This window comes from Gasterosteus aculeatus, chromosome X (assembly GCF_964276395.1).
Source record: "Gasterosteus aculeatus chromosome X, fGasAcu3.hap1.1, whole genome shotgun sequence".
NCBI classification, from domain to species: domain Eukaryota; kingdom Metazoa; phylum Chordata; class Actinopteri; order Perciformes; family Gasterosteidae; genus Gasterosteus; species Gasterosteus aculeatus.
The window spans coordinates 15,216,553-15,233,211 of record NC_135698.1 but is presented as its reverse complement, the minus strand read 5'-3'; the positions used below and the strand labels follow the sequence as shown (position 1 = coordinate 15,233,211).

Here is a 16,659-nt window from a genome sequence, read left to right as displayed (position 1 = left end):
ACTGCCATCCCTCAGTCCCAGTCCGATGAGAAGGCCCTCATTGCAAAGCTCCACCAGCACGTTGTTGCTCTGCAGCTCAGAGAGGCGGCCCTCTCTGCCCAGCTGGAGGCGGCCGCTGCTCAAGTCAAGCAGCTGGAGGCCCACAGGCTGCGTGCCGAACAGCGGCTGGACGCCGGCGAGCGCGCTCTGTTCCTCGCCCGCCAGGAGGGGAGAAACCGCTCCAAGCACCTGAGGCAGACCATCCAGTCGCTGCGAAGGCAATTTGCCGGAGCTCTGCCACTTCACCAGCAGGAAAAGTTCTCTGTGGCCATGGTGGACCTCCAGGAAAACCAAGCCCAAGCCCAGGAGGAGAAGAGGAAGGCTGTGGAGGAGAGGAGGGGGGCTGAGGGCAGGGCGCAAGAACTGGAACTGAGACTCCGAGGCCTGGAGGAGCTCATCTCAACTCTAAAGGACGTGAAAGGGGCCCAGAAGGTGAGTTTTGTTGATTGACCGATACTGTTAGTCTTGTTAACGTGGCACAGCTTGCCCGAAACTAGTCAACACCTGCTGAAAAGCTCACCACCGTAACACTGCCAACAGGTGACCGAGTGGCACAAGAAGATGGAAGAAGCTCGTCTGCAGGAGCTGAGGAAAGGTAGGGAGCTGGTGGTCCAAAAGGAGGAGATCAGGTACCTGAAGAACCTGGTGGAGGAGCAGGAGCGCACCATCCGCTCGCTGGAAGAGGACGTTGTGCAGCAAAACACGGTGAGCAGGAGAAAAACTCCTGACAGTTTCTTTACACGCTCAGAAATGCGAAATTAAAGTTTGTAGTCTCCATCAAAAGATCAACAATGGTATCTTTTCTTTTCCCTTTGGAAGGAAAGACGTCATGCACATAAAAACAAGCCCACGGCTAAACAAGGGGGATCCATGAAGGGTCAATTACCTGTTTACAGAGAATCAAGAAAAGTGCAGCTCTGAAAACTGTAAACGCAACACTTGTTAACAAGAAAGCTCTTCTCTTTTCCACGTCAAGCTTCTGCAAGAACGGCAGCTTGCGTATGATCAGCGAGAAGTGGAGCTGGAGCGTCAACTGGACCAGTACGAAAGGCACCAAAATGAAATAGTGAGCGGGTCGGAAAAGGTGAACCGCTGCTTTGAGAAGGAAACGGCGCAAGTTCATCATATGTGCGCGTGTTAGTTTGCTACTTAATGTTTGGTTGTTTTCAGTATGAAGACGGTACGGGATCCCATCCCGACCCGAGCCTCCCTCTAGCTCACCAGTTACAGTTTGCCTTGGGGAAAATCAGAGAGCATGTCCGCACCATCTTAGACACGCAGGCCACCTGCAAAAGTATGGATGAGGTAATGGTATTCACTCAAAGCACCGTGACTGCATCGAATGCCCCATCGATGAACCACCCAGCACGGCGTTTGAATTCCGTTTCCTCCACGCGCAGAAGTTGAAAGAGAAAGAAGCCGCTCTGCGGATGGCTGAACAGAACGTCGTCTCCAGGGATAAAGTGATCAACGAGCTGCGCCTGCGGCTCCCGGCGGCCGCCAGCAGAGAGCGCCTGCTGGCGGACCTCGCTAAGCACGAAGAGGGCCGATCAGATAGTCAGCCGGCCATCAAGCTCGCTCACCAGACCATCCGAGACCTCCAGGCCCGGCTCAACAAAAAAGAGGACGTGATAAAGAAATGCCACAACCAGTTGGCTGGAGCCAGACAGGTACAGTGATCCCACGACGCTGTTATTCCCATGTGCCTTTAAAGGAGCAGTTGCTCCTTTTGAGAGCAAGATATTAAAGAGGTAACTCACTGTTATCTAGAAACCCGACTCGTGTGTTTTGATATGTGTTCCTTTCGTTTCATTCAACTCCGGCTGGTTGATCCCAGGACCAGGAGGAGATGATCAAGAGACACCAGGAGGAGCTGAGAACGTTGCATCACAAGTTGGACCAGCAGACGGACACCTCGCTGGACCGCTTCAAACTGACCGCTTTGGTACATATTATCAGCAGTAGCTTCAAGCACTCTCATGCCATCATACATAACATTCTAGTTTCATTTGGATATCCATCAATGTGGAGTCTCATGCCCCCCACCCTCGTTTTCTTCAGGAGCTGATGAAAAAGCCCACCATCAGGGTGCAGACCACCAAGCATCTCGAGCGTCTGGCTGAGTTGGAGCAGACGGCGGCTGAACAGGACGCGTCGCTCTCCTCCATCACAGAGAAGCTGAAGCTGGCCAACGGCGAGCTGGAGCGTCAGAGGATCACCATGGAAACCCTGGCTAAGAGACACGCCGGCGACATGTCAAAGTGATTATCCTCCTATAAAATCATCTTCGTTGTTGAGTCATTAATGATTGATGTGAATATTAACAGCAGCAAACACAAAGGCGCCACAGGAGCACCTAAATCTACCATTTAAAATATGTTGATTACTCCAGGGCTAAAATTACAGTCACAGCAAAGTCCACCACCTGACGACTGATGGGCAGCCCATGAAGCCTGGGGACCCATGGTCAATTCAGTAGTTTACATGGGGGGGCCCCTCCCCCACACACTTAACTGAAGGCCTCGAGTGATCTGAAATGCCATACAGAAGAATAGGCTTCAGCACCGAGTAGCTTCTAAGAAGGAACAAGCTGTGCGAGAGTGAGAATCAAAGGATTTTACCAACCCCGAAGGGGCATATGGGGAATTTAACAGGATTAGAGTCTAATAAAATTCAACCAAAGTAGTTTAGACGAGGCTTTCAAGAGTTCAGAAGTTCACTGGATCGCTTGAGCCACTGAAGATCATTTAAACTACAAGATGACTATTTTGTTGAGTATGTTGGAGAGTAATTGTCTTCAATTGCATTAAGTTTTGCTCGGTAGCATGATGCTGCCAATTCGACGAGCACTCAGGTCGAATCTGCTTACCTGACAACTGGGCTCAATCGCTGCTTGTTACATCAAATAGCAAAAAACATCCGGCTCGGAACCAATATCGCTTTATCGGGCAAACTTAATCAAATCGAATGACCCACTAAAAGTGCTGCCCGAATGAAGGTCACAGTACTACACACCAAGGAATGTTGTCCTGCGTCATTCAGTAATCAACCTGGAATTGCCCCGCCCCCTCCTTATTTTGATAGTTTTAGACACTATTTTATTTTTCTGACAGTTGGTGCATGCTTGTTTTACTGTTTAAGGTTTTTCTGCAGGCTAATATTTGGAATATATATTTTCCCTTTTTAAATGTGTCTCTAATCCTGACGACCATGTATGCCATACAAGTTCTAGAACACTAGAGACATGTAGCACAACATGTGCCCCCACTGTATTGAGCAAGAAGGAATGACCTGGACCTGACCAAGTCAAAAATACATTCCTAACCCCGGTCAGATATAAATTAAAGCTCATTATTTCAAATGCAACAAGTTGAGAAAATGTGTCCCTTAAGAAACAAGCTTACCCCGGGGGTCTGTTGCAGGCTGGAGGAGGAGCACGCCGCCCAGGTGAAAGCTCTGACTGGTCAGACTGAGGATCAGGCGAGCCAGATGGCCCACGTGGAGAAGGAGGTGAACTACCTGCGCGCGGAGCTGGCGGCCCAGAAGGAGGCCAACGTCCGCTCCCCGAGCAACACCATGAGGAACCTGGTGGAGCGGCTGAAAGCTCAGCTCAGCCAGAAGGAGAAGCAGCTCAAGGTGGCTCTTTGACCTCATGCACTCACTTGTACCGTTTTCTGGTCCGTTGCCGTTGCCTGGCTCGGTCACGTTGAGTTGTGGAGAAGGAGGCCAGTTCTGTAATTTTTGTAAATGTAGTTGGTCAAGTTTCTACCCAGATGGATGACCATGCGTTCACTGACCACTGGCGCGGTCCCATCCATCATCGCCGGCTTCTTTGTCTGCGTCTACAGGCTCTCAGTAAGGCTCTGCTGCAGCTGCGGGCCGAGATGACGGCCGCCGCCGAGCAACAAGTCGTAGCCGGCGCCGCGCAGAGGGAGGAGAGCCTCAATGTGCAGATGTTGGTTGACAGACACACCAAAGAGCTAAAGGTTGGACCCCCCCCCCCCCCCCCCCCTCTTCCATTTATCATGATGAAATGTTTCTTTTTCAGGCATGTTGTATTTCAATGCTGACATTTATGAACACGTGTTGAGCTGGTAAATGGCTCGGTTTTTACCAATTCATCTAAATATATAGCTACTTTGGCGTAAGGTGACGCTGTTGATAAATGAATACATTTGTAAATAACTCGTGGGCTCTTAATCAATTTACATTTACACTGAGTTGGACTAAACTAATTTGTCGGGCCTCACAAAGGCAAAGAAATAACAAAATCAACCAATACGTTTGTCGATGCTTCCCCTGGTGCCTTGCTTGCGTTAGGAATCCTCCACCCGCTCACATCTGCTCCCAGCCCTCCTCCCGTGCCCTCCGCTCTCCTCCCACTGCCGGACTAATAGAGCGAACAGCCAAACCACCGGGACAGCGCCCGGATTACAAGAAAAACACATTACTGGCATTCCTCCACATCCTTTTGCGATGAGTTGTGCATGGCAGGCCGTGAACCTCGGGTTCCTGTCTTCTGAGTGATTGATTTTCCGCCATCCATCAGACCGCCCCCTTGAAACCATATTTCATCGTCCCCTCTAAAACCGGGGACGGCTCCCTTTTCCCGTACCACCTGCTTCAGCATCCTGTCCGTCGTGCGCACTGAATCAGGCTGCAGTGTCTGCAGAGAGTGAACTTTTCTTTACCTGCGGTGTTAAAGGATGCAATGATTCATAAATGTGCATTCACTTAGTGCAGCATCCCGTCTTTGAGGGTATCTACATATCTATCCTCTGCATTGTAACACCTCTCCTCCTGACAAAGGTGCAAGTACAGGAAGTTAATGAGGAACTTCAAGCTGCGAAGGAGTTCGCCAAAGCAGCCAGATGTCGGGAGAAAAGCCTGAAAGAGGAGGTGGACGGCCTGAACCAGGACCTCCAAAAGAGTCTGAAAACCCAGCGACGCCTGCAGGCGGAGAAGGAGGAGAAGGAGCAGGAGGTGCAGGAGCTCAAGCAGCAAGTGAAGAGGCTCAGCAGCACCCTTCAGGTCAGCATCCACGAGGGTCAATCCAAGGGTTGATAAGGGAGCGTCCGGCCCGTCCTCACATGATGAATGCAACCACAGCCACATGACGGCTATCAGCATCCCATCACGTGGACGGGACATTTGCACAATTCAATTATAATAAATTATGATGAGTACGTCGAGACTTGAATCTCACATTCTTTTAAGATTGAAGATGAACTCCTCCGGTGCATTTCAGAATTTAATTATTGAGCTAATCTTGTTTGTTACAACCCTTTGGACAGAAACGCCAAAGTCCAAAATCCTACCTTATCTCAGCTGTGGAGGACATGTTCGGGACAGATCTTATCTATTCTCAGGATGGGGATCAGGTAACGCAAAGGTTCAGGGATTCCGAAGTATGCAACCGTGAGTTAGTCAGTTCATAATAACTTCCTGAAATGGAAGCACTGTTGTTGGAGGAAGTTAGCTGGTGATGTTAGGCGTGTCCTTCTACTCCACTCTAATCAAAGATACAGGCGCTATCATATACATTCATTCTTATTTGTCCCAGTAATATCGTCGATAGACATGGGTTTAGGATATTTTTCTTATTATTTGGTTCTTTGAAGGTAGCCTGAGCGGTTAGAATGTATATTTCATTTTACTCAGGACTTTGTCAGCTTCTCCCTCTTTTATATCTTCAACGTGACTATTGTTTGGGACCCTGAATGATACGGGGATGGTTTGCCGGCACTGTGAAGAATCCTTTCCCTTTTTCTTGTTTAGAATCCGGCAGAACCAGATGGGAAGGGGTCAACCATCGAGAATCTGCAGAAGAAGGTCCGGCGCCTGGAGGCTGACTTGGAGAAAAGAGGAGAGATGACGCACGTGAAGGATGATCATGAAAAGGTGCGAGCGTCGTTTCTGTCGTCCCAACGTTGTCGTCTGGATCGCCGTGTCACTTGATGTACGACTCGTTTGTCTGACAGTCCAAAGGTCAAATGGTGCGTTGGGAGGAGGGGAAGAAATGGCAGGCCAAGCTGGAGAAGATGAGAACTTCACTGAAGGAGAAGGAACGAGAGAATGAGTCCGTGTCCAAACAGCTCGGCACTCTGAAAGAGCTCTACGCCAGGTCAGTGGTCCGTGTGGTCCGTGTGTATATCATTTATTTCTATATATATACATATATATATATATATATAGATGCATACGCCGTTCCACTGTGCACACAGACTGGAACAAGAGAAGAGTTCCCTGCAGAAGAAGCTGAGGGGTCGAGGTGTGACCGCCGACCAGGTGGTGGGAGCGCGATCCGCCGAGATGGAGATGGAGTCAGAAGAGCTGAGGAGGAAGAACTCTGCCCTGGAGACACAGATCCTCACCATAAAGTATGCTGCTATCTTTAACATATTCCAAAACAACACACTACAATCAGGGCTTCTTGACACATTCTAAGTGGATCTTTTTTGTTGAACCAGTCAAAAGTGTGAACCCACCTTCTCGTTCAAGTCAATGGGCACTGGCACTGCACATTGTTGTGTGTTTAAAGCTTGTTTTCCCCCCATGAAGTCAGAATTTAAAATTTTTAGCACTTGTAAAACACATTCATGTGCAATAGAGCTCAGCAGTTTGATTTTATTCATGCAGGACATCTCGCACCAAAAGAATCGGAATTAAATTTCAACTTGCGTTTTCTACACAAGAATCTTGGTTTTATGTTTGTAAATCTCCACGCCTCGGCACCGGATCCCGAGAGAGACGGTTAAAATGTAATGATTGTTAATCTGTTTCAGCACACAAACAAGTGTGTTTTCAAAAGCTGTGTGCTGTAACTAATTACAGGCCTGAGGCCAAGTGACCTGATATCACTCCAACAAGTGCTGTGTGTAAACATCATGCAATATTTTGGTTTATCTTCTCTAACTGGACACACATGATCATTTTGTGGACTGAGGAATTGCACAATGATATTCATAAATGAAGTATTTTGGCTCGCATATTAAAAAAGAAAATGATGCTTTCATCTCCAGATCACAAGATGGCCAACCCGTTACCACGAGAGAACAAAATTACGCTTGATTACTTATGTCAAATCCGGGATTATCTTGATGAGTTGCACACTCTGCTCGGTTCTGAATCCTCCCAAATCGTGACAGACGAAACGGGATAAAAAAAGGGAAATATTTGAGCTCTGCCTCCAACGTTCTGTCCTCGTGTTCCCCGAGATAATGGCATGAGAAAAATAATAACAGGCGTGTCCGTTCCCAGGACCGGTGATGGGGAGCGGGTGAGGCTTCGATTGTTTAAGGCCAACACTGACAGCAGTATATGAGAGGATAAAAAACCGTATTCACTTTTGGGGCAAATTACCATTCAAACGACGTTCTATGAGATGAACGTTGTGAAACACACACACACACACTGGGTGACAATTACATAAAGAAAAGTGTCTTAGTGTGACATGACAGATCTCAAACTATTAGATTCATTTAGAGTAGTTACCCATCCACACCTCTAGCAACTTTAATATTTCTGTTAAATGTTTTATTAAATACTTTGGTGTTATTATCGTTAACAACTTAGAATAATACAAGATACTTTTGATCAAATCATTTATTCAGTAATAGAGATGAAATGAGATTCGGGCTAGAAAACTAGTCGCTGCATCTCTAATATTTTACTAAATGTAAATGCTACTACCTGTCTGCCTCATCGAGGCTGTGTTTAAAGCAGGTACACTTGAACTTGCAGAGAGCAGCAGGCTTTACCCCGAGACGACGCCATGGAGAATCTGACCCTGAGGAACCGCTATTTGGAAGAGCGACTTCACTCCGTAGAGATGCAGATACCCAGAGAGGCCCCATCGAGACCCTCTGTGAGTCCTCCTCACGCACTACCGACTCAATCAATCACTCAATTTGATGATTCAAATGCTCATCCATAATGAAAACTCTTTATTTCCATCCCTGCGCGTTGCAGTGGTGTCTGTGCAGAAGCACTCCACACTAGATCTTGTTCTATAACCAGGGAGCACCGATCCGTGTGTCTCTCCATTCATCATCCTTTATTTCCTTTCTTTCTTCTCCTTCACTGAATTGAATCTGATTGATTGCCTGAGAAAGGCCCAAAGCTTCTCCTCTCGGGCTGCCCGAGGGACTGACTCTCTCACTTTTGATGTTGCCGATGGGTCACGCAAAAGGAATGCAGCGCCCCCCTCTGCCGACTCCTACCGCCGGCCTGTAGTCCCTGAAGGCGATGAAGACTCTGCTGACGAAGGGCCGGTGACCCAGCTGAGCCCTGGTGGGGCAGAGGAGGTCCGCCCCCAGCGAGAACAATTGGGTCCTCACGTCGCAGGAAGCGGTGACACCAGTCACGTTGGAGAGGACGAAGAGGTCTCAGGAAGTGCACAAGAACTCTGCTTTGCTTCCGAAGGGGAGGCCGCTGACGACAACGACAAAGACCAAGAAACAAGGAGCGCAGAAGGAGGCGAGTCCAGAGCCGGCGATCCTTCGGGGGCACCAGGATCGGAGGCGTCCTCCCCTGAGCCCGCGTCCACAGCCACGTACCCGCAGGGTGCCGGTGAACGCGACGATCCCGCAGGAACCGCCGGCGAAAAGCCAGAGCAGGCCGAGCTGAACGATGAGGGGGTGGAGGCTGCCAGGGAGGTGATGCAGGACGCTAATCCAGAGCACTGCCGCTCCGCAGAACCAGATGTGGACACCGGCTCCGTCCTGAGCGAACCCCGAGAGAGGTTTATGGGTAGAAAAGGGGACGCTCGCCCTGGAAGAGCAGAGAGCCGATCGGTTAGGTATCTGAAGGTACTCGAGGCTCGTCTAGACACCCGGCTGAGGGGGGAGTGTTGTCATAGCGCTGTAGACATTTTAGACTAAGTGGCTCGTTAGTGTGCTGGTGTTTGACTGCCTGGGATGGACCAAAGATGTCCCATCTAGATGTCCTATGTCCTAGCATCTCAATGTCCTATCTAGGCAGAGCACTGTAATGCACGTCGTGGTGTTTTTATGAATTCGCCAGGTTGACTGGACGTCTTTTACTCCCCGCAGACTTCAGGACGCGGCACCGGCACCCCCTCCCAGAGAGATCAGGACCTGCAGAAGGAAAACCTCAAACTGGCCTCGGAGAACCTGGAGCTTCGCTTCCAGCTGGGGCAGGCCGACAAAGACTTACCCAGACTGAAGGTAGGCGTGGCCTCAAGCAGGAAGTAGATGAGCGGATCGACATCACTCTCATATCTGTTGAGTGAATACGAAGTCATTAGCTTAGCTTAGCTTCGGATCAAGTGGCTTCCCCCATATCAGCACTTAGTTGTAGGTTTTGGTCCACATAAAAAACAAAAGAATATTTATTACTATATTTATTATATATTTTACTTTTCGTCATCGCACAGCTACCTGTTGTTTTTATTGTTCAGCATCAGGCTGAAACTTTCTATTTCAAATTTAAAAATAAGAGTGGTATTAATCTTTTAATCCAAAAGTAAACCTCCCAAAATATCTGTATATTTCACTAAATAAGAGACTTCATTCAGAGTCATATCACTTTATTTCAGTGTATTAACTTTACAAATAATGGAGCATGGAAGGTAGTTGTTGAAGTTAGAGGACGTGTTTTTGTATGATTCGAACTTCCCTGTCCCCCAGAATCAAGTAGCAGACCTGAAGGAGATGTGCAGCGCGCTGAAGCAGGACAAAGCGGACGTGGAGAAAAAGCTCTCACATATAAGCAGAGTATGTCAAGTCTCCTGTTCTTTCTATGTCCTAACAAGGACGAGAAACAAAGGTGCGCTCCTCCTCGTGCTCGTCTCTTCCTGATTTGCAGCATGTTGCTCCTCAGGCCGGTCACAGCGGGAAAACGGTAGCTGAACTGGAGAAGACGGTCGGGTTGATGAAGAAGGTGGTGGAGAGGGTGCAGAGGGAAAACGACGCACTGAGGAAGTCCGGCGCTGCTGCAGGTCAAGACAAAGTCGCTGCCTTGGAGCTGGAAAGGGAAAAGCTGAAGGTCGTTGCCGTCGCGTCATAAAACATTCAGCGGGATGGAGCTCGTCGGCTCGGTTCTAATGTGAGGCTGTTTTCTTTTGCAGGCTGACTACGAGAAGCTGAAGAGTCAAAGTGAGGCCGAGCTGAGTTCCAAACTTGAATCTAAAACAAAAGGACTGGAGAAGATAGTGATGGAGAGCGAACGTCTGCGCAGGGACATCAAAAGGGTGACAGCTCACGTTTACTCTCCTATTTAGTCAGGTTAAAAGAATGAAACGAGGTGTCTTACAAACTGTCAGTCACACAGTGATGGAAGAGTATTCCTGATTTTATGAGAGTCATTGTTTTTAAAAGGACTTTTAAGGACCATTTGCAATAACCCCCCCCCCCCCCTCTGAATACACGTCATCTGGTCACAGGAAATGGAAGCGGCCCAGAGGCTGCGAGAGACCAAGGCGAGTCTGGAAGCGACCAACGAGAAGCTGGAGGCCGAGCTGGAGGAGGCCAAGCAGAGGCTGCAGGCGGCTCTATCCGGAGCCATCGCGCAGGGGGCGGGCAGTAAGGCCCACAAGGCCTCCGTGGTGACCAGGTCAGCAGGCTGACTTCGCCCAAGCGTTCTGGGAGACTTCGGCCTGCCGAGTGTAAACCGTGGCATTTTTTTCCCGTCCGCAGGATGTTCGAGACCAAGATGAAGGAGCTGGAGAAGGAGCTCTCCCAGAAGACCAGGAGTCTGTCTGAACTCACACTCCAGCTGAAGGAGATGAAGCAGAGCCAGGAGACGGCACGGAGAACCATCGGGGAGCTGCAGGATCAGGTACGTTTGCTCCTGACGAAAGGTATTCAACGTGTTTAGGAAAGGGTCGAGGGAATTAGTTTAAAAGAATGTTTCTGATTTGATAGGTTGACACGTTGAGGGGTTTCCCAACCACTGCGGGGGCCGGCGGGGGGGTCACCAAGGAGCTGCAGGCCACGAGGTTCGTCCAGTGTGTAAGAACTACTGAATGTGGATGCTGAAAAGTCACAGTACAGTATGTCACAAAAAGGTCATAGTATGGAGGACAAAGTGCATAAAGAGGTTATGAGAGGAAAAGTTATAGAATGGTCTTAATATAGTGTCAGTCATAGAAAGTCACACTATAGAAAATGTATAAAAAATTGTTCTATTCTGAAATTGGTGTGTCATAAAGTCAGTGTCGACTGTGCAGTTTATTGTGGGAATCATGTGTTTGTGAGGTGGATGACCTCTGACCTGGTGGAGGAGAACGCTGAGCTGAAACGAAGGCTGGACGAGTACAGCGAGCGGTACGGGGACACGTCCTCGACCCCAGGTGACCTGCGGACGTCCGGGTGAGATGTTCAGAGAGCGGCGCCATGTTTTCTGTTCTGACCCGTCTGCCCCTCCCTCCCCAGACCACGCCAAGCTCAGACGCGCTCTGCACGCCGCCGAAGCGGAGAAGACCAAAGTCCAAGGCGAGGTGAAAAAGCTGAAGAAGGAACTAGAGAACTTCGACCCGACGTTTTTCGAGGAGATCGAAGATCTGAAGTATAACTACAACTTGGAGGTGAAGAAGAACATCCTGCTGGAGGAGCAGCTGAAGAAGGTGTGCGACCGGTTTGGCGTAGACGCCGAGCTGCCCGACGTGTCCGTGGGTTAACACGGGTCACTGTGCCTTTAAATGCGCCCCCGCCCCCCCCTGTGAAGAATGTCTCCTCTTCAGGACCACGGTGAAGAACCAGGCAGCTAATTTCTTTGGTGACTGTGTAGCACATTAATGTTTAAGTGTGTCAATAAAGCAGACGTCTGAATGGCCTCATACGATATGTACATTTATTCTTCACATCAGGGGCGGATCTACAGGGGGGCAGCTGCCCCCCCACTCTAGAGCCCTGCCCCCCCCAGCTGCCCCCCTAACTTTGATGAACCAAAAAATTAAAAATCAACCCGCCATTATGTCCACACAAGCTTCTCAAAACAATACATTTACCAAAAGTGAACAGTTTAATTACTAGCCCCCCCCCTGCCCCTCAAATGCTACGTCCCTGATTAAAAACGTGCAGAGCACACAGCGAGTCTGCTGCGGAAGCTGCGCTGGTCCTGCAACCCGACTGGAGAGACTGAGCTTCATCAGGTGTAGTTTAAACATAAGTTTAACTTAGTTACATTTGTAATGAATGTATTGTATGAAAGACGATTCAGGGGTTAGAGAAGGTTAGAGAAGGTGTGCTGGAAAGCACAAGGTTGGTGGTTCGATTCCAGGCTGCCCCATGTTCCATGTTGAAGGGTCCCTGAGCAAGACACTTAACCCCTAATTGCTCCCCGGGCAAAAATGTGAAAAAGCCATGGGTTTAAAGTGTAATGTAAGTCGCTTTGGATAAAAGCGTCTGCTAAATGAAACAGGAAACAGGAAAAACAGTGGTCATAAGTTACGGGTCCCCACTCCCTTGTGATTTGTAAGAGCACCCTTCCCTTTGATTGGCCTAACTTTGATTTTAGTAAAGACAAGAACAGCCCTTTTTTGAGAATGTGCTGGTTAAAATGGTACGTGGTCGCATTTGTATTGTGCCGCACACAATACACAGCCTCCTAAGTCGATGACGCGCGAAAAACTCCCGGTTGTGTGCGCGGGTGCCGGGTGGCCAGAGCGGAGCATGGGAGGTGAGAGCCGTCCTACGCATTAAAATGAGCAGTGAGGCTGGCGCTGCAAAGAAAAAAAGATTGTGCAATTACAAAACGGACTGGGAAGCCAAAAGGCCACGGGTGGAAGCAGTTACCGACGACGCAAAGAAAGCGGTTTGTACCGTCTGCCGCCGAGAACTGTCGATTAGCCATGGTGTCGAGACTGAAGGCCGGCGCATGCGTGTGTTGCAGAGCAATTCACCTCCAGAACAGGCGGAGTGACGTGTTTTGTTGAAGACGACCTAGAGAGTCACGTCTATTTATTTATTGGTTTATTTATTTATCATAGACTTTATGGTGTATCGCCACTGCTGCTGCTTTTCATCGCGGACTTGTCCTGTATTTTCCTCCACAACTTTGTTCACATAGAGCTGTAACATACAGAATATTGATGCAGCTTCAACGTGTCCCGTCGGCTCGTTATCCTTTTCCTTCCTTTGGAATTAAAGCTGTAAACATTTCTGCAAAGCAAACGTCAAATGGAAGAATTAGCGTAACCGTGCCGAATGCTTCCTGGTGATCGGCGGCTGCTCCAGAGACAACAGAAACGTGTCTCGCTCTGTTCACAAAGTGAATGTGATGTCCATCAGTCGACTGAACCGGCGTCCGCTCAGCGCCGAGAACAAGGCGAACGAGTCTTTCCTGACGACGACGCCGCCGCCCGACCTGAAGACGTTGTCCCCCGACCCGACGGCGACCACCACCGCCCGCTCGCCCAGCGAGGGATCCCCCTCCGGCCATCTCAGTCCCAGGTGGTGACGATGGACCTGGAGACAAGACGGGCCGTTTAGAAGACATTCGTTGTCCCCCTCAGGGACTTGACTGAAGTCACATGGTCAGTCTAACGGGTTAAACACGGGTCGGACCTTAAAGAGCGTGCCGTCGTGGCAGTGCCAGACGATGCCCTCCACTCGGCCCTCTGGACTCTCCCGGAACCAGGAGCACAGCTGCTGGAAGTCCACCGGGGGGGGGTCTCTGATCCGTAGGGCCCCGTGGGACACCAGAAGGTGGACAGGCGTCTTCTTGCTCCCCAGACCTGAGACATTGTAAGTGAAAGTGAACTCATTCATACTATTCAATGGGTTTTCTGTGGGATTTAAAAGCAAACTCTAGTCTGACTTTGATGACATTAGCATGACGTTTTCATATCCTCTCCCCCCCCCCCCCCCCCCCACATCAACAGAAGAGAACGTATGTGAAGGGCACCACGTGCACACTTTACCATACGGGTTTCCATTGACGTTGGTTCCAATGAGCTCCAGAGTCCGTTCCAGGAGGTCGGCCAATGGGAGCGGCACGACTTCCAGCGCGTCTCCGTCTTCGGCGCTGGGCCGGAGGACGAGGGCCGCCCGGAGGTCGGGGTCCAGCACGGAGGCGTGCCAGCAGTACTGTTTGTTGTCCTTCTCCACCGGAACCCAGCCTGAGCCACCACAAGGGGCCCAAAAGGACGGGTCAAAACAATTGCATTTCCGCTAACAATTAAATGAACTAATAACTAACTCTCGAATGAATTTAAAGTACTAAAACATTAGAATGATCCCCTTGCGGTAAACTAACGTGTTCTGGAGTGAGCGACTTGCAGTAAAAGCAATTTGTGAGTTCAAAGGCCATCTTCGTTCATTGAACTGAGGTTTTATTGCTTTAACCTGGAATGTGTCCGTGTTCATCGGGCACCGGCTGCCCGCTGTGGTGTTTCACTCCGAGGGCCGGGACCCACGTCTCCGGCACCGGCTTAAAGTCCTCCTCCACGCTCCACAGGAAGCCTGCAAACAAATTCAAATGATGAAGATAAAGGGCAGCGTGTACGTGCACACTGCACACACATCGAGACTCAAACATGCATTACCGACAATCATTAAGACTTGTTTTAACTAACGTGAGTTTATGTTGAAGTGGTGTGAGTTTGTGGAGAATATTTCATACGTTTAGATTATTGTGTTGAATACCGGCTTGGTAGTGTGAGCTGATGCTGATCCTCGTGAAACATGCGGTGTGTTAATTGAAGCTGAAGCACCTTTACAACTATGATGAGAACGCTGATGCTTTTTGAACCTCTTGTCGGCTTGTTTGTTGGGTTTCCTGTCGAGTCGAGCCCACAGGTGAGGTCGCCCTGCAGGAAAAAAACAAAAACATCCTGTCAGTCTGAAAATGAATTAAATACAAACCGTATCGTTTGTCTAGAATTAGCTGAATGTTTGTTTTATTTATATATATATATATAAAACAAACACAAATCTGAAGAAAATGCATGTATCTTGTGTAAAATAATGTATTTTTACAGGATAAATCTTTGCATATTGAAAGTTCAGACCCCTGCAGTGAGAGCTGTGCGTGGCACGTGTCCTCCTGAGAGATGTCTCACCTTTATAAACAGAAACATAACAGCAAGTTCCATCGAGTTTTTCTGTGGCTACTGCATGATGCACCTGGGCCACCACAGCGACCGGGCTCACGCTCTCTGTGGCCACCACCTGGAACTGCTGGAGAGGGACACACAGATGCCACAGACACCCATATCAGAGACTGACAGAAAGACGCCACAGACGCCAAAACCAGAAAGATGCCACAGATCAGAGAGACACACAGCTGCCACAGACACCCATATCAGAGACACACAGATGCCACAGACACACATATCAGAGACACACAGATGCCACAGACACACATATCAGAGACAGGCAGATGCCAGACAGAAAGAGGTCAGAGACACACAGATGTTGCGTAGTGTCTTCGCACAGCTGTAACGTTAGCTTAACGTTAGCATCATGGTCGGGGTCGCACTGTTCACAAGTCCCTCACCTGACAGTCTCGCTTCCTGGACGGTTCCTGCTTCACTTCCGTCACGAAGACGCACGGTATCTTCTGCTGAACGGAGCCCAGGCGCATTTTGAGTGAATTATCGACGGGAACCAAACCGGTCAAGTTTACGTTTATCGCCGAGAGCAGCAAGGATTCCGCCCGCTGCGGTGTGTTGTTAGCATCGGAGCGGCATCGCTGCTAGCGTATTGATTTCTGGTCACGTGACGTGCTTCTTCTTCATTTCTCTTTCTCACAGATTAGCAAATAAGCCGTTTGTTCATTAGCGCCACTATTCGGTGTGGCCATGGGAATGGCCTGATGACTAAAACAGTATGAACTGAATACTTCTGTCTGTAATGTAGTGGTCAATCTATTTACCAACCGTTGAAGTCTTATTCAGACACCTCGTTTAAAAAGCATGTATTTCTTTGGTTGCCATTTCCTTAAGACAGTGTGATTGTATCACTTCATTTAGGTTTAAACACTGAAGCTGGTCGCTACAGTAAATCACTGCGGTCAAGCCAGCCTCCACTTTACATACTTACACTGTATATCCTAGTGTAAGAACTGACTTCAAAATAAGAGCACTTCCACTGAACGTTTCAAACTCATTCAATAAGTCTTAAAATCATATATAAATGTGATAATACATTTTACAAAACAGTGAAATGGATCAAATGTAGGATATACAGTCTATAAATTATAACTTTCAACACAAAATAACAATTACTGCATGCAAACTATTGTTTACTAATGTAATGTCAATTGTGTAAATACTCATTCAAATATATTTATAAAAAATCTATATATCTATCATTTTAAACTTAAGGCCCTTCAAAATCTAATTCATGAACCAACTTCTGTTGAATTTCAGATACGATTTGAAAGGAAATGGTGTATAGTTACATAATGACAGGCTTTCATTTTGAAATGCTACATCAGAATGTCCTGGTAATCAGTGAGTGACACCTTGAGGTTGTCTACTCTCAGCCTGGAGTGGAATTGCTATGTAACTATTTATTATTGCCTTGTATATACGCGTACTGCGAAATAACGTGCGGGTTCGCTTGACTGTGTTCTTCAAAGTGGACGCTGGCTTGGTCGCAGTTGAAAATCCAATCAGCTACAAGTCAGCTGGGACAGTCAGTGTCAAATCTG

At 48.5% G+C, this 16,659-nt stretch overlaps 2 protein-coding genes across 14 annotated transcripts in view; one reads left to right on the top strand and one right to left on the bottom strand.

Annotated features, from left to right (window-relative positions):
• The window catches only part of cep290 (centrosomal protein 290), a 32,869-nt gene extending 21,028 nt beyond the window's left edge, over positions 1–11,841 (top strand). For 6 of the 12 annotated variants that reach the window (XM_078082389.1, XM_040162199.2, XM_040162200.2 and 3 more), the window contains 24 exons: positions 16–471; positions 580–744; positions 1,016–1,123; positions 1,210–1,344; positions 1,440–1,709; positions 1,877–1,984; positions 2,101–2,300; positions 3,462–3,675; positions 3,888–4,025; positions 4,849–5,070; positions 5,818–5,940; positions 6,021–6,163; positions 6,264–6,419; positions 7,783–7,906; positions 8,154–8,849; positions 9,093–9,227; positions 9,690–9,776; positions 9,883–10,047; positions 10,130–10,252; positions 10,445–10,614; positions 10,698–10,839; positions 10,926–10,999; positions 11,259–11,353; positions 11,436–11,841. In XM_078082389.1, the coding sequence (XP_077938515.1) occupies positions 16–471; positions 580–744; positions 1,016–1,123; positions 1,210–1,344; positions 1,440–1,709; positions 1,877–1,984; positions 2,101–2,300; positions 3,462–3,675; positions 3,888–4,025; positions 4,849–5,070; positions 5,818–5,940; positions 6,021–6,163; positions 6,264–6,419; positions 7,783–7,906; positions 8,154–8,849; positions 9,093–9,227; positions 9,690–9,776; positions 9,883–10,047; positions 10,130–10,252; positions 10,445–10,614; positions 10,698–10,839; positions 10,926–10,999; positions 11,259–11,353; positions 11,436–11,680 (4,494 nt within the window). In that variant the 3' untranslated portion in view covers positions 11,681–11,841. Of the gene's footprint in view, positions 1–15; positions 472–579; positions 745–1,015; positions 1,124–1,209; positions 1,345–1,439; positions 1,710–1,876; positions 1,985–2,100; positions 2,301–3,461; positions 3,676–3,887; positions 4,026–4,848; positions 5,071–5,817; positions 5,941–6,020; positions 6,164–6,263; positions 6,420–7,748; positions 7,907–8,153; positions 8,850–9,092; positions 9,228–9,689; positions 9,777–9,882; positions 10,048–10,129; positions 10,253–10,444; positions 10,615–10,697; positions 10,840–10,925; positions 11,000–11,258; positions 11,354–11,435 lie in introns of those variants that run through there. The other 6 variants (XM_078082391.1, XM_040162202.2, XR_005710039.2 and 3 more) reach the window with 5 other exon arrangements.
• On the bottom strand, positions 11,840–15,904 carry rlig1 (RNA 5'-phosphate and 3'-OH ligase 1). Of its 2 annotated transcripts, none has more exons than XM_040162216.2 (7): positions 15,502–15,904; positions 15,065–15,182; positions 14,717–14,812; positions 14,349–14,465; positions 13,925–14,122; positions 13,569–13,738; positions 11,840–13,469 (listed from the first exon to the last, which is right to left on the bottom strand). In XM_040162216.2, exons 1-7 carry the CDS (start codon positions 15,586–15,588, stop codon positions 13,266–13,268), a joined length of 990 nt encoding a protein of 329 aa, XP_040018150.1. In that variant the 5' UTR covers positions 15,589–15,904; the 3' UTR covers positions 11,840–13,265. The 2 variants fall into 2 exon arrangements, with proteins under 2 accessions (XP_040018150.1, XP_040018151.1); XM_040162217.2 differs by having other exon boundaries at positions 15,065–15,179; positions 15,502–15,732.
• Between the last annotated feature and the right edge of the window lie 755 nt (positions 15,905–16,659).

Coding starts and splice junctions, on each gene's coding strand:
- rlig1 (XM_040162216.2), bottom strand. CDS start 15,588: ATGCGCCTGGGCTCCGTTCAGCAGAAGATACCGTGCGTCTTCGTGACG. Junction 14,466..14,716: donor TTCTCATCATAGTTGTAAAG/GTGCTTCAGCTT, acceptor ATTTGTTTGCAG/GCTTCCTGTGGAGCGTGGAG. Junction 13,470..13,568: donor ACGACGGCACGCTCTTTAAG/GTCCGACCCGTG, acceptor TCTTGTCTCCAG/GTCCATCGTCACCACCTGGG.